The sequence below is a fragment of the Antrostomus carolinensis genome, unplaced genomic scaffold (assembly GCF_000700745.2).
Source record: "Antrostomus carolinensis isolate BGI_N321 unplaced genomic scaffold, ASM70074v2 scaffold3885, whole genome shotgun sequence".
Classification (NCBI taxonomy): domain Eukaryota; kingdom Metazoa; phylum Chordata; class Aves; order Caprimulgiformes; family Caprimulgidae; genus Antrostomus; species Antrostomus carolinensis.
Window position 1 is genome coordinate 6,409 of NW_010318298.1, and position 12,680 is coordinate 19,088.

The 12,680-nt window shown below is 42.2% G+C and overlaps 1 protein-coding gene across 1 annotated transcript; it reads right to left on the bottom strand.

The window, feature by feature from the left end:
- Positions 1 to 12,099: 12,099 nt before the first annotated feature.
- SPTSSB (serine palmitoyltransferase small subunit B) lies at positions 12,100 to 12,342 on the bottom strand. The gene has a single exon (XM_010168826.1). The coding sequence runs from the start codon at positions 12,340 to 12,342 to the stop codon at positions 12,100 to 12,102; it is 243 nt and encodes an 80-aa protein (XP_010167128.1).
- Positions 12,343 to 12,680: the final 338 nt, after the last annotated feature.

A 12,680-nucleotide genomic window follows, 5' to 3' on the forward strand; every position in this document is an offset into this window, starting at 1 on the left:
ATATATATATTCACTATAAAATAAATTTAGGATTCCAAGCAGTGTGCACACCTTCTAGGAGTGTCACTCACCACACTGAGTGCCACCGAGTCACAAATTAATAACAATAATAATATTAATAATAATAATGACAATATTGTAATAACAATAGCAGTATTGTAATAACAATATTGTAATAACAATAAGGTGGATACATGGGAAGGGTTGCACAATAACAGTGAAACACCTCTATGGTCTTTCCCAATGCCAAATTTAGTTTTTAAGAGGATCATGATGCTACCTAGTCTGTATTTGTAGTTATTGAGGTCCTGAGCATGCATCCATTCCTAGCAATTTAATTCTTCCTGTTGCATTGAGTAATAATTTGGAGGAATTAAGTGGCTTCTGTTCAGAAAGCAGGCAAGTAACGAAAGAGTGGTCAGGACTCACAGTGAGGAAATAAAGGCATGGCTGTGGCCAAGTGAGCTGTTCCAGGATGCAAGGACCACCCAGCAGCTCACCCTGCCAGTGGTTCTTGAAGCCACAGGAGATACTCTTGTGCAGGGACAGGTTGTGCCTGTGCACGGGGCAGTAACTCCCAGCCTCTAAATTTAGTAGGAACCAGGATTTAGCTCCCAGCAGGGACCAGGCATCTGCTTCCCTGACCAGGAGGTACCTTCGCCCACATTCAGCAAGGTCTCCTGCCTTCCTCTGCACACACCTGGGTCACAAGCCCCAGGAGGGAAGTCCTCGCATCTCCTCCATGGATCATTGCTCTTCTCTGCTGGTTTTCCTGTGCAGCTTTGCATTTGTAGCTACAAACTCCTCTAACCCCCTCAGTTAAGGCTTTAATTAGACCTTGTCATGTGGCCTGTTCCTTTAGGAAAGAAGCTGCACTTTTAAAAACAATTAAAAACTACAAGGAGAGCCTGTTGCCTTTTACTGATTGCAGCTGTGAAGTTACAAGCTAATAATTTCACCAGTACAGGGCATGCAGAGCTGTGCTTCAGCAGAGCCACTGCTGCTTCAACTTGTCTTCTATGGTCTCAAGGAGCGACAGGAATGGGAGGAATAATATGAGGTAATTCCACTGAGACATGACACTTCGAGGAGCTGTTTTCTGTGAGATAATCTGCACTAAATTTACTGGGATAATGCTCCAATTATTTTCCAGTTCTTGTCTATTTCTTTAAATCCTTGGGAGGAATCTAATTAGCAATCCAATTTATAGGACGAGCCACCAACATTCTTACTGCTGAACTTCAGAGGCAGAAAGGAAGAGAGCTGAAAAGAAACCTTTTAAAAACAGCTTTGCAACAAGAGATCAGCATATCGTGACACTCCATTTTAGCTGATCAGTAGATAAAACCTGTGTGTTGCACCATCAGGCTTTAATGAGCTTCATCGCAGGACAGATATTTGTGGTTTATTTCCTTTTAACTAGGGAATGTCTTGCATGAAACTTGGATATATGACGTATTTGATGCAGAGCAGGACATACTTCTTGAATAATGTTTGGAAGAGCAGCAGCTGACGTGCAGGCTGTGCAGGAGATGCCACAGAGGGATGGGTAAGCGCTGCTGTGTGTCAGCAGAGGGGGATAATTCTCAGTCTTGCTCTGTGTGGAAGCAGCTGGATGCTCTCAGTGCTGGTTTTGTGTAAATCCTGTCAGAGGCACAGAGGCACATCCAGCAATTTTGCACTGGAAGGCATCCTCTGCTTTCTAAATTCCTGGAGTCTTTTAAGAATCAACTCCTGTCATGGGATTAGCAACAGATTATTTTTTCCTAGTAGTCTTTCAAAAGCAAAATAACCCATAAAGTTATATGAATTGAGCTGGTTGAACATGGAGACATCCTAGATTCATCAAATAGGATCTTCTTCTGGGTTATTAGAAGGGAAAAATCTTTCTTGTGCTAACTTCTGTTCTTCAGCAGCTCCCAACACCCATTTTGTGTTTATCAAACATCACAGTTTACTGTTTCTTGATTACCACAAACCCCAAAGCTTTTTGTTTATCACCAGGGCAACTTCAGCTCAGCCTTTACGCTGTCTTATCAACGTGCTGTATTGTCAGAAAAACTCTCTTTGGGACTTAATTCTCCATTGATTTTTAATAGTTAGCTGCGCTGCTGAGATTGCAAAGTGTTCCTCCTTTAAAGAGGGGTGGCAGTTTTTGTGTGGCGCTGGTACCTGCCTGTCTATCCACAAGAACCTGTGCAGAAAGTATGGCCAGTTCCCACAGATACATTCAACTTAGCAATTGATTTTATTACAATTTTTCTTTCTTTAGTGTAAAAGATCATGAAGGACCTTCATACTCAGCTCACCCTTCTGTACCTGGGTTGGGGAACAGCCGTGGCAGAGATTTAACTTAAAGCAAAAGCATGGACAGGAGCCAGGAAGTGTTGCTTTAGTGCTGATGTGTTTGTTATCTGTGCTGGGATGCACTAGACCTGAACCTTAGACTAAGAAATAATTGTTTTGAAAAGGTAAATATTTGCTCATCAGTACACGATAGGGATCTTACAGACTATTGTACAGTAGCTGTTTGCTTTTCACTTGCCTTTTGTAATCTTCCGTGTCTCAGCTTAAAACATTTCATCCCCTTAGCTGGCTAAAGGAAACCCGGTGAGAGGGTAAGTTGTGCTGAGAGGAGTGAAAGTCCACGCTAGTGTGAACAATTTCTTTACTGAAAGAGTGGTCAAACATCAGAACAGGCTGCCAGGGCAGTGGTGGAGTCACCATCCCTGGAGGTGCCCAAAAAACCTGTAAACATGGCACTTGAGGACATGGTTTAGTGGCCATGGTGGTGTTGGGTTAAAGGTTGAACTTGATAATCTTGGAGATCTTTTCCAACCTTAATGGTTCTGTGATTCTATGACAAGTCTGGACATTGGTGTCAGTAAAATGTTTCTATTTTTGTAGAATTTATATTTACAGATATTAGTTGGCACTTTAAGTTCTCTTATGAAAGAATATAAGAATAGCAATGTGCAGGTAAAAAATATTTTGCATGTTGTGTCTGCTAAAAACCTGTACGTAAAACTTACAGATGGTATTGAGTTTTCCTAGACTTGCCTCACTCCAACTGGCTGGAGGCAAAACCAGACAGAGAACAAGCCAAAAACCAGTTCAGTGAACTTGCTTTAGAAATAAACCTGTATCCCTTCTCCTTTGGCTGGGATGTGTCCTCCTCCCCCCATCACTGCTTTTGAGAGTAGAAACAGAGGACAGGAGTGTGGTGGAGACAGAAGAGAGTCCAGCACAGAGACATGAAGATGATTAAGAGAGTGGAGCATCTCCCTGATGAGGAAAGGCTGAGGGAGCTGGGGCTCTTTAGCTTGGAGAAGAGGAGACTGAGGGGTGACCTCATTAATGTTTATAAATATGTTAAGGGCGAATGTCAGGAGGATGGAGCCAGGCTCTTCTCAGTGATGCCCAATGGTAGGACAAGGGGCAATGGGTGTGAGCTGGAACACAGGAGGTTCTGCTTAAACTTGAGAAGAAACTTCTTTACAGTGAGGGTGCCAGAGCCCTGGGACAGGCTGCCCAGGGAGGGTGTGGAGTCTCCTTCTCTGGAGACATTCAAAACCCGCCTGGACGCCTTCTTGTGTGATCTCATTTAGGTTCCTGCTCTGGCAGGGGGATTGGACTGGATGATCTTTTGAGGTCCCTTCCAATCCCCAACATTCTGTGATTCTGTGACGTGTTTCAATGTAGGTGGAAGAGCCAAAAATGAAGAGTTTATAGGGGAAAGGGAGGAATTAAGGAAAGGAGACTTTGGTGGTGGAATGGGAGGTAAAATAAATGGAAGCAATGATCCAGCTTTGCAAGGAGGGGCATGTGGAGCCAACTGGGATGGGGAGGAAAGGAAGAGGATCTAAAACTAGAGCACTGGATGAGTTGCCTTGCACCAGAGCGGAGCAGAGGAGAGGTGTTGAGTGGCTTTGCTTTTGTCCAGACTTGATACCTTCTGCAGTAAGCAATGGTAACGTTCCAGTGGTCACTATGCCAACTTCTTATCACTGGAATAATCTTCTGAGGTAGGGTTGGTCTGCAAAATAATCCAACTCAAAGGGGCTCGGGGCAGGAAGAACCTGAGAACTAATCTACATGATTGTAGGTCATTTGTGCCAGAGAGCGTGGACTGATAAATGAAAATTGCATCAACAGTCAGGAAAGGAAAACATGGAAGGAGAAGGACAGGGACAGCTCCTACCCAGAGCTCCTCCACCAGACCACCTGAGCGTTTTAGCATTAAGCATCTTACCCACAGTAATCCAGGACATTGCTGAGGTAGGAGGTTTGATAAATGGAATGCCGGTTAGCTCTTTCTTCTTCTTCTTCTTTGTTTTTCCTTTTTTGCTTGCGACAGTCCTCTCTGATGGTGTGTGTGCACTTTATAATTATTCATCAAGATAAATTCTCAGGAAGAGGTGTTGCAATTTTAGTGGGTTGGATTTTTTTTCTTCTTTCCACCGCTCCCATCTTGCTGGTACACGCACGACGTGGAGATCTGACACATCGCTATTAAAAGATGCCTGTGCAGGTATTGCTCAGCTGTCAAATTGCAAAACCTGAATTTATTGTATCTATGATAGAATTTTAATGTAAAGGCACTGACTGGAGACTGTTCTTTCTGAGTGGAAACTTCCAACGCTGATATGAATGCTTGCAGCTCATTATTTATTGAGGACTATATGCATTTATATACAAGACAACCTCAGTGAGGTTTGTTATTGAAGATTGATTGAGGAAAAAGAGGCCACGTACCCAGGGCTGCTGCAATGAGATGGTTATTTCAGTGCCTGAGTCTTGTGTTTTTATAACAAGGTTTGGATGGAGTGGATTGGAGAGGGCACGGTAATTCTGAATAAAAAGCTGATCTCAAACTGGGTGTGGGGCTCTGAGGTATTTTGGTGCCACCAAAATATGTCTGTGATAAGGAAAAGCTTTTGGATACCAAAATACTCAGATTATTGGATAGCAAATGAGACACATAGAATCATAGAATGGTTCAGGTTGGAAGGGACCTTCAAGCTCATCCAGTCCCAACCCCCCTGCCAGCAGCAGGGACACCTTCCACTAGACCAGGTTGCTCAAAGCCTCATCCAACCTGGCCTTCAACACTTCCAGGGAGGGGGCATCCACAACTTCCTTGGACAACCTAGCCAGATGTGAAAGGCTTTAATACAGGAAGCATTTAGCATGTCTTGATGTTTCTCCACACCACGTGTGAGACACCACAGACAGCTGGACACAGCGCTAGATGCAGGTATGTACACCTTGACAGTGCTCTAATTCTACTCAATTTCATCAAGTTGGTTCTTTTTATTCTCAGGAGGAGGAGAAATATTGGAAAGGGAAGTAAAAAGGATTCATCTGTGATGTGGAGAAGGCTTCTTGGGATCCGAGTATCATTTACCTTGAGTGAAATATCTGGTATGTCCTGTACTTCCTCTGGGCAAGGCACCAGGATATGTGGAGTTGGACGCGTCTACTCGGTTTGCACCATCTTTTTTCCAGCTGTTACTTCACAAATCACTCAGTCTCTGTGCATTTGACAGGTAATTAGTGGATATGAGCTACCGGGCTTCTCTCGTTGTGCAATTTATGGCTGTGGGGAACGCAAGGAACTGATAGAAGCTCTTTTCTCTGCCAGCCTCATGGGTGAGGCTGTTTGCTGTGCCTTGCCACCCCATCTTTTAATTGCACTGCTGCAATCCTGTTACAACCCTCTCTGATGTTGGGGTGCTTTATTCTGAGCCTGGCCTCACTTGGTTTGTGTCATGATGTACATTTTATCTGCATTTTATCTTCCTGCTTATTTTTTAAAAAAATATTTAAAGCTCATAAAGATTCATGGCATATAACTCATCCTTGAATATGACCTTGAAATAACGAGATATTTCAGATCTGCCCCATGATTATGAAGCAAAGATAGGAGCTGTCAGAAAAAATAACTGAAACAGCACCCTAGCTGACAATATGTCTATTCCTGATGCTGCCACGATTTACCTTTGTTTCCTCTCCTCCTTCTTTGCTCAGTCATTGTAAGCACAGCCAAATCTGATTTATTTTTTTTCCCCATACAGATTTGCCAGATTTACTCTATTTTCCCATCTTGTAGATATTTCCACTCTCCTCTTTGTCCTGGTTCTTGGCATTTTTTTCTCTTGTCTCAGCCTGTCCCTGCAGTAGGATAGATATTTTGATGCAAAGGGTACACATCCATCTTTTTAATTTCCCTTTTAAACCTAGACTGAACTCTTAATTTTCCTTTTAAACCTAGACTGAACTTTTAATTTTCCTTTTAAACCTAGACTTAGGGCACACTAAGCAATTTCTACAACCTATTTCTAGCTTGGAGCTTCCTGTCTTATGTAGAGGCCACATCTATGTTATTCTGGTAACAACTCCAGGACGGTTTGGACTCCACTTTACGGCTGACTGTAGTGAAATGCCAGAGTTTCTCAGCTCTTGGCTGTCGTGATGTAGCAATTCCTGAAAGCAGCCTGTGAAATAAGGGTGGAGAAGACACTTGTGATGGCAAATGTGAACTCTCAGAGTTAATTCTTACCGCCACCTGTGAATCATAGCCTTGCAGCGAGGGAGTTTCCATATGAGTTGCCTGAGGATATTTTCATAACCTGGGCTCCTCCAATTCAGGCAAAATATTGCTTACTCTAAGGAATAAATATATCCAGGATAAAATCAATCATGCTTTGAACCAAGGTGTCTTCATTTAGTTCAGGTTGAGTTTTCCTTCCTGTGTGTAAGGGCAGAGATTAAAGAGGAGCCCGTTGCATTTCAGCTCTCGCTGCTGGAGTCGTGGGACGAGCTCTGTGCTGTCGCATGCACTCGGATCCAGACTTTGGAGCACCTTGGGAATGTTACAGGCATCTGAACCTCCTTTGTCAGCTGACAAATACTGATATTACACTGAATTTCCAGTTTCCTGAGGTTTAAGGTAGTTTATTTTACCAGAACATTTTGGTAATTTCAACTCTTGATTCTCTTGACTGCACCAAGTTCGAGTAGGAGCCGACTCGCACACTGTGAGAAGGCAGCGCTGCTTTCGAGACAACATTGGGTGTCGATCATTTTGTGTGATTATGAGACAGTTATTAAAGTTCAAGTTGAATTTGAAAATTAGCCTTTTCTCTTTTAATTTTCAAATGCTCAGCTTGGCACGCCACCACACGTCCACATCTCTGCCCCGGGGTGCAGTAAGCTATCCTGCAAGAATTGACCGTATTTCAGCAAATGCATTCTGGTGATCTGCAGCTTTTATGGTTCTGCTGACTGTTTCGACACCCTGCTGTACTTCTTTTAGGATGGCTTAAATAGGGTTGGGGTTATTTATTTATTTATTTATTTTATTAGCTTCCAAGTAATTAGGGAAATTAAACTCTAGAAATGGAGCGTTTCCGTGATGAGAATTAAGGGATGAAAGGAGACAGATGCAACGTGTTGTATTGTCCTCCTCCTGTGTTGTGTGTGTGCTGGGCAGGGCTGATTCTACACCTACAAGAAGACCAGGATAACATCTGTCCTTTGCAGTCGTGCAGCAGAAACTTCCTACCACGGAGATAAGAGTGATTTCCCTTTACATAGCAATTTTATTTGTGGGCAAGTTTTGAAGAGGTATCTCTGTGGAAGCACATTTCTTTGCGTGCTATTGATTGATGATATCTGTTTGCTCTTTTGGAAGGTTTTATCTGAAACAGAGCCTTTATAAAAAATATTATTTAAAATATGTTAACGATATTTTTAACTTGATAAAAACTTTAGGGCCATTTTACCTTTAACTGTAACTGTATGAATCATTGTAAGTGAAAAAACCACTCTTTTTTTTTTTTCACTGAATTTGCATCCAAATTAAGAATCTTAAATTATGGCCAAATAACAGCAATAATAAAACTTTAGGAAAAAAAAATGTACTTGAACATCCTTAAGATTTCAAAACTTCATAAACATGGAGTCTCATTTTTCAGGGAATTCCATGTAGATGAAGTTGGACACCCAGATACTGGCCTGTCTCTACAAGTGATGGTTTCAACCCAGATGCCCTGAAGATGTGTAGGATCAGCAATGGCAGTGCTTCCCCACCAGCTACCTCGGACTATTTTTCCAGTCTTTTCTAGAAAGATGAAGAGAAAGGATGGAAATAGAACTTCCTCTTTCTTTTGTTGAGTAGGCAACCAGGCAGGAGCCTCTCTCAGACTTTCTGGGGCTATGAAAAGGACAGGGAATATCACACTTCAAATAAATTAGCACTACATTTAGTCCCTGCTCGCATAAGCTGAGTTTAGCTGGCAGATGATCATCAGAGATGCCTGCATCCTACTGATGACCCTCTGAGCTATAAATTGCTGCTATCCTATTTGAAGATCTGTGTTTTAATTTGTGAGATAAAAGGAGTGCACCAAAATAAGTTAGGAATAAGCCTGCTAGATGTGCAGAGTCACTGGTGGCAATGCTCATCCCTATGTTTCCTAAGGAAAAAGTCCCTGGGAAGTGTTTTTGAATAGTCTGGGGTGAAGTCTGCCTGGAGGGGCTTCAGGAAGAAGCTTCTGGAGGTTCATGGTCATGTAGTCATCCTCAATAATGGATCTGGGAGACGATCCATGAAATTAACCAGGAAACCTTTACGGCAGGATAAATGCTAGCTTTGATTAAATGAAATTAAGAAAATGAATTTTAAACAAGGGAGGTATGGTGCTGGCCAGCTGAACCCAAGAATTTCTCAGCACTTAATTTAATAATGCATTTGTACTTTCAGGGTGAATGCAACTAGAACTGGTTCATCTCCCTTTCTGCTCTTGTTTCATTTATCACCGTTGGATTATTCTGTTTACTCTTTAACATAGTCCTTTCATTTGGTTTTTGGGGGTTTTTTTTGGTGTAAAAACTTCCAGCTGCTGTGCTCAGGCTGAACTACAATTAGCATAGGGTAATAATGGAGCAATTAACTACAATTAACATGGAGTAATAATAAAGCAGGAGAAGAGAGTGCCCTGCCAAGGTGTTTTATGAAGAGCACAACCCTATAATCTTCATGACGGAGCTGTTGCCCATATGCTGGTACATACCGAGCCGTCTGCTGGTGTTACTGGCCACCCTCCAAAATGTGACCCTTCTCCTCCCGTGGCTTGTTGCTATTACAGCAAATGGTGCATTTCCATGTTAAGGTGCAGATGAAATCTGATTAAAACCTCTTTCCATCGTGTTAGGAACGGCTTCATCTACAGGGAAAAGGATTTCCAGACTGGAGCAGAGTTTCCTAAGCTGTGGTATGGTCTCAAGCTGTCGAAAGTGTGTCCCACCTCCTCTCTCTTTCAGCCGGGGGAAAAATATGTTTCTGTTCACTACTGTGTGCCAAAAATGCTTTGAAATCTCCTGCTGGAATCCACTAATTTTGAATATTAAGTAGCTAGAGTTATTTCAGCTTTTTTTTAGTAGAAAGGAGAAGTGAAAAGCGTTGGAAAAATCTCAAAAGGCTTTTCAGTAGAGAGAGGTTATTTTCAGCTCTCTCTTTCCTTCCTGGTGAATACCTCTTGCCTAAAACATTTAAAATTTAGTAAAGAAGCTGAAGAACACGCACAAAAAAAGTGTTTTCACTGAAGTAAGGCTGCAGGGACTCTCCCAAAGAGAAACTGCTGCTGTTTTCCTCCATCTTCCGAGCACCTCCCGCAAAGCTAAACAAAGATAACAGGAATAATAAGGAAGAGAAGTGCCTTACAGCAATCCCACCGTGAGAGGTCAGTGGAAATTTCTTCTTCCTGAACAAAGCAGTTGGCTTGTTCTGTTTGTTTTAAGTGAAATGTTTAAATAGCAACATTACATTGGGGTGTGCACTCCTTAAGATATGAGACCCAGCCTTTGCACGTCTGTAAGAAAGTGGTTTTGCTTGTACTCCTAAAAGCAGGTCAGTTGTGTTGGATGCTATTGGGAACAAATAATCTTTTTTTTTTTTTTAAGAAATTAAAAAATAATATTTTATTAGAAACAGGATTGATGAGGAGATGCCATGGCATTTACATCCATCATCACATGATCTAGTTTAAAAGTAGAATCTTTTGAGGATAGGATATTGGGAAGTATTTTTGGTTAAAGCACCAACTCGCTAGGTAAATATTTTCATTTTTTCACCTCCAGCATTTGGGTTGTTACTTTTATTCTATTCCATGGACTGCTTTCATAGACATTTTCACAGGTACTTGACATTTTTCCTCTCCTCTAATGCTCTTGTTTAGTACTGTAAGCATGAGTGCAGCTTGGTACCTCATATTTACAGGTTAACAACTGTGATTAAACTGATAGGACAGCTAAACCTTCAACTCCCATTTGAGCCTAAACCACTCAATTGTTGTGCCACCAGCACACACAGGTCTTTGTTAACTTAATTTGAAGCACATCAGTTGCTGTCTGCAAGAGAATTCAGGCACTTCTATGATCTGCTTGCACTGGCAATGTGGACACTAGTAGCAACTACGATATGATGAACGTGGTTCTTTACAAGCAGGAGACCTTTGCATCTCCAAGAGTTGCCTTCAGGACCTTGTGAACAGGGCTGTGGAGTAGGATCTTCAATTAAGTTTCAATGTTTTTGGTTTTGTTACTTTTTTTTTTCCCCCCTCTCCCACCACCAGAGAGAGGAGTGGTCTCAAGTTGGAGCACTAACAAAGATGACCATGGCTGTCCAGACATGGATCCATTTAAGGGGCTCTGAAACCTTGCCCCAAAACATTCACAACAAAGTAGTCTGTCCACTATGGTGTCAGCCTGGGTCACACACATCCTGGGTACTTATGAACAAACAGAAAACACAGGAAGAGCTGAGTCATGCACTGAAATATTGTTTCTGAAGAATAAAATTTATTATTTTCTGGAAAAAAAACCGGCATACACATGTTCAGATCTGTTCAACCTTCAAAACATGTCTTAGTTTCCACACAAACTGTGTTCTTTTAAGCATGCAGGACCCCACTGCAGCTTGATAAGGAAGTTAAGAGTTTGGTTTTTTTTAATCCTACAACTGTGCAAACATCATTTGAAAGCTATTTACATCTTGTACCTCTCACTTTTAATAACAGTAGCATCAGCTCTTAGAGACATGCACTGTATAGCTGGAACTTATGATTTAGCATTGACATTGGATTTTGGTCTAGAGTGAAAACCAAACCAACCTTCCATTGTCCAAGAAACTCCCCATGGGCAATTATAATAATTCTCATTTCTTCTTTACAAAGGAGATCTCTTTAAGCACTCAAGACTTCCCTGCAGTCATTAAAATATTACTTCCACTCTGTTTTCTGGATGATCGTCCTGTGGTGCAGACATGCACTCTGCTTGCCTTGATGAATGGGAGCAGAAAGAAAAGCTGTCTTGGTTTTTATCAAAGGCAGCAGCAGCAGTGCACTGAAACAGAGCCAATTCTGTTCCTGTCTTTTTCAGTAAACTGCAAAATTACCTATAGTATGTTGGTTTTTTTTTACTGTCTTAGACCATCTAAACTCAGATACAGCAACTTAGATGCAAAAAGTTGGATTCGAGTCCATACTCCTATTACTGTCTCTTCTAATTTCCTCTCCCATCCATTAAAAACCAGAAGTCAATCACCAGCTCTATATTAGTAGTCAAATCATGCTGTATTACACCCATCTCCTTAGATTCTCTAACCTGGGTCAAAGAAGACATGGTCTGTTTTGCCACCGCATTCTGTTGGCAAAACTTTTTCACCTACAATGAGCACGGTACGTCTCCTGACATCCATCACAAACAGCCTTCGCCGTTCCGTACGCGCCAGCGTGATTCAATTAGGGTGCTGGAAGTAGGAGCAGGTTGAATATTAGTTAAAACACAGCATTCTGGGTGATGTGCCATTATCACACAGCAAGAGCTGGGCTTGTGTTTCATCTAACAGGGACTGTGCAGCCAGGAGCCAAGTGCATTATTCTGGTTTTCAGCCATGGCAATGAAGCAAGCCACGTTTTGGAAGAGAAAATGGTATTTTCGTAAAGCACGGAACTGCTTCAGAATAAATACACACAAATTGAAGAAGACATTGCAAGTCATAAGTTGCAAGAGCTGCTAATCGCTACTCAGGCAAGTTCAGTTCACGATGGAAACTGTGCTTTCGGGCTGGCCTCCAAATATCTGGGAGAAGAACTCAAAAGCCAGGCGGATGTGGATGGGTATGAAGACGTAAGCCGTGTACAGCACCATAGCTAAAACAGTCACGGTGACGGTGTGGAACATGGACTGCTCCCAGGGCTCCAGCACGTAGCTGCAGGTGATCAGTTGATACTGGTAGTACAGCCAATAGAGATAGTCCTTCACACGCTTAATATCCATCTTCAGCTTTCCCTGAATTTTGAGATGACCACCTGTAATGACAGACAAGTCTGGGTTACAGCTGCAGTGGAAAGAAAGACCTGGAACTAAAAATGACGCGGTGATCATCATTTCAAGCTCAACACTACATGTAATTGGTACATAAAATAAAGTTCAAACAGAAATAATAGAATCCTAGAATCCCAGACTGGTTTGGGTTGGAAGGCACCTTCAAGCTCATCCAGTCCCAACCCCCCTGCCATCAGCAGGGACACGTTCCACTAGACCAGGTTGCTCAAAGCCTCATCCAGCCTGGCCTTCAACACTTCCAGGGAGGGGGCATCCACAACTTCTTTGGG

Excerpts from the sequence above, each read along its gene's own strand:
- SPTSSB (XM_010168826.1), bottom strand. The coding sequence starts at position 12,342 with ATGGATATTAAGCGTGTGAAGGACTATCTCTATTGGCTGTACTACCAG.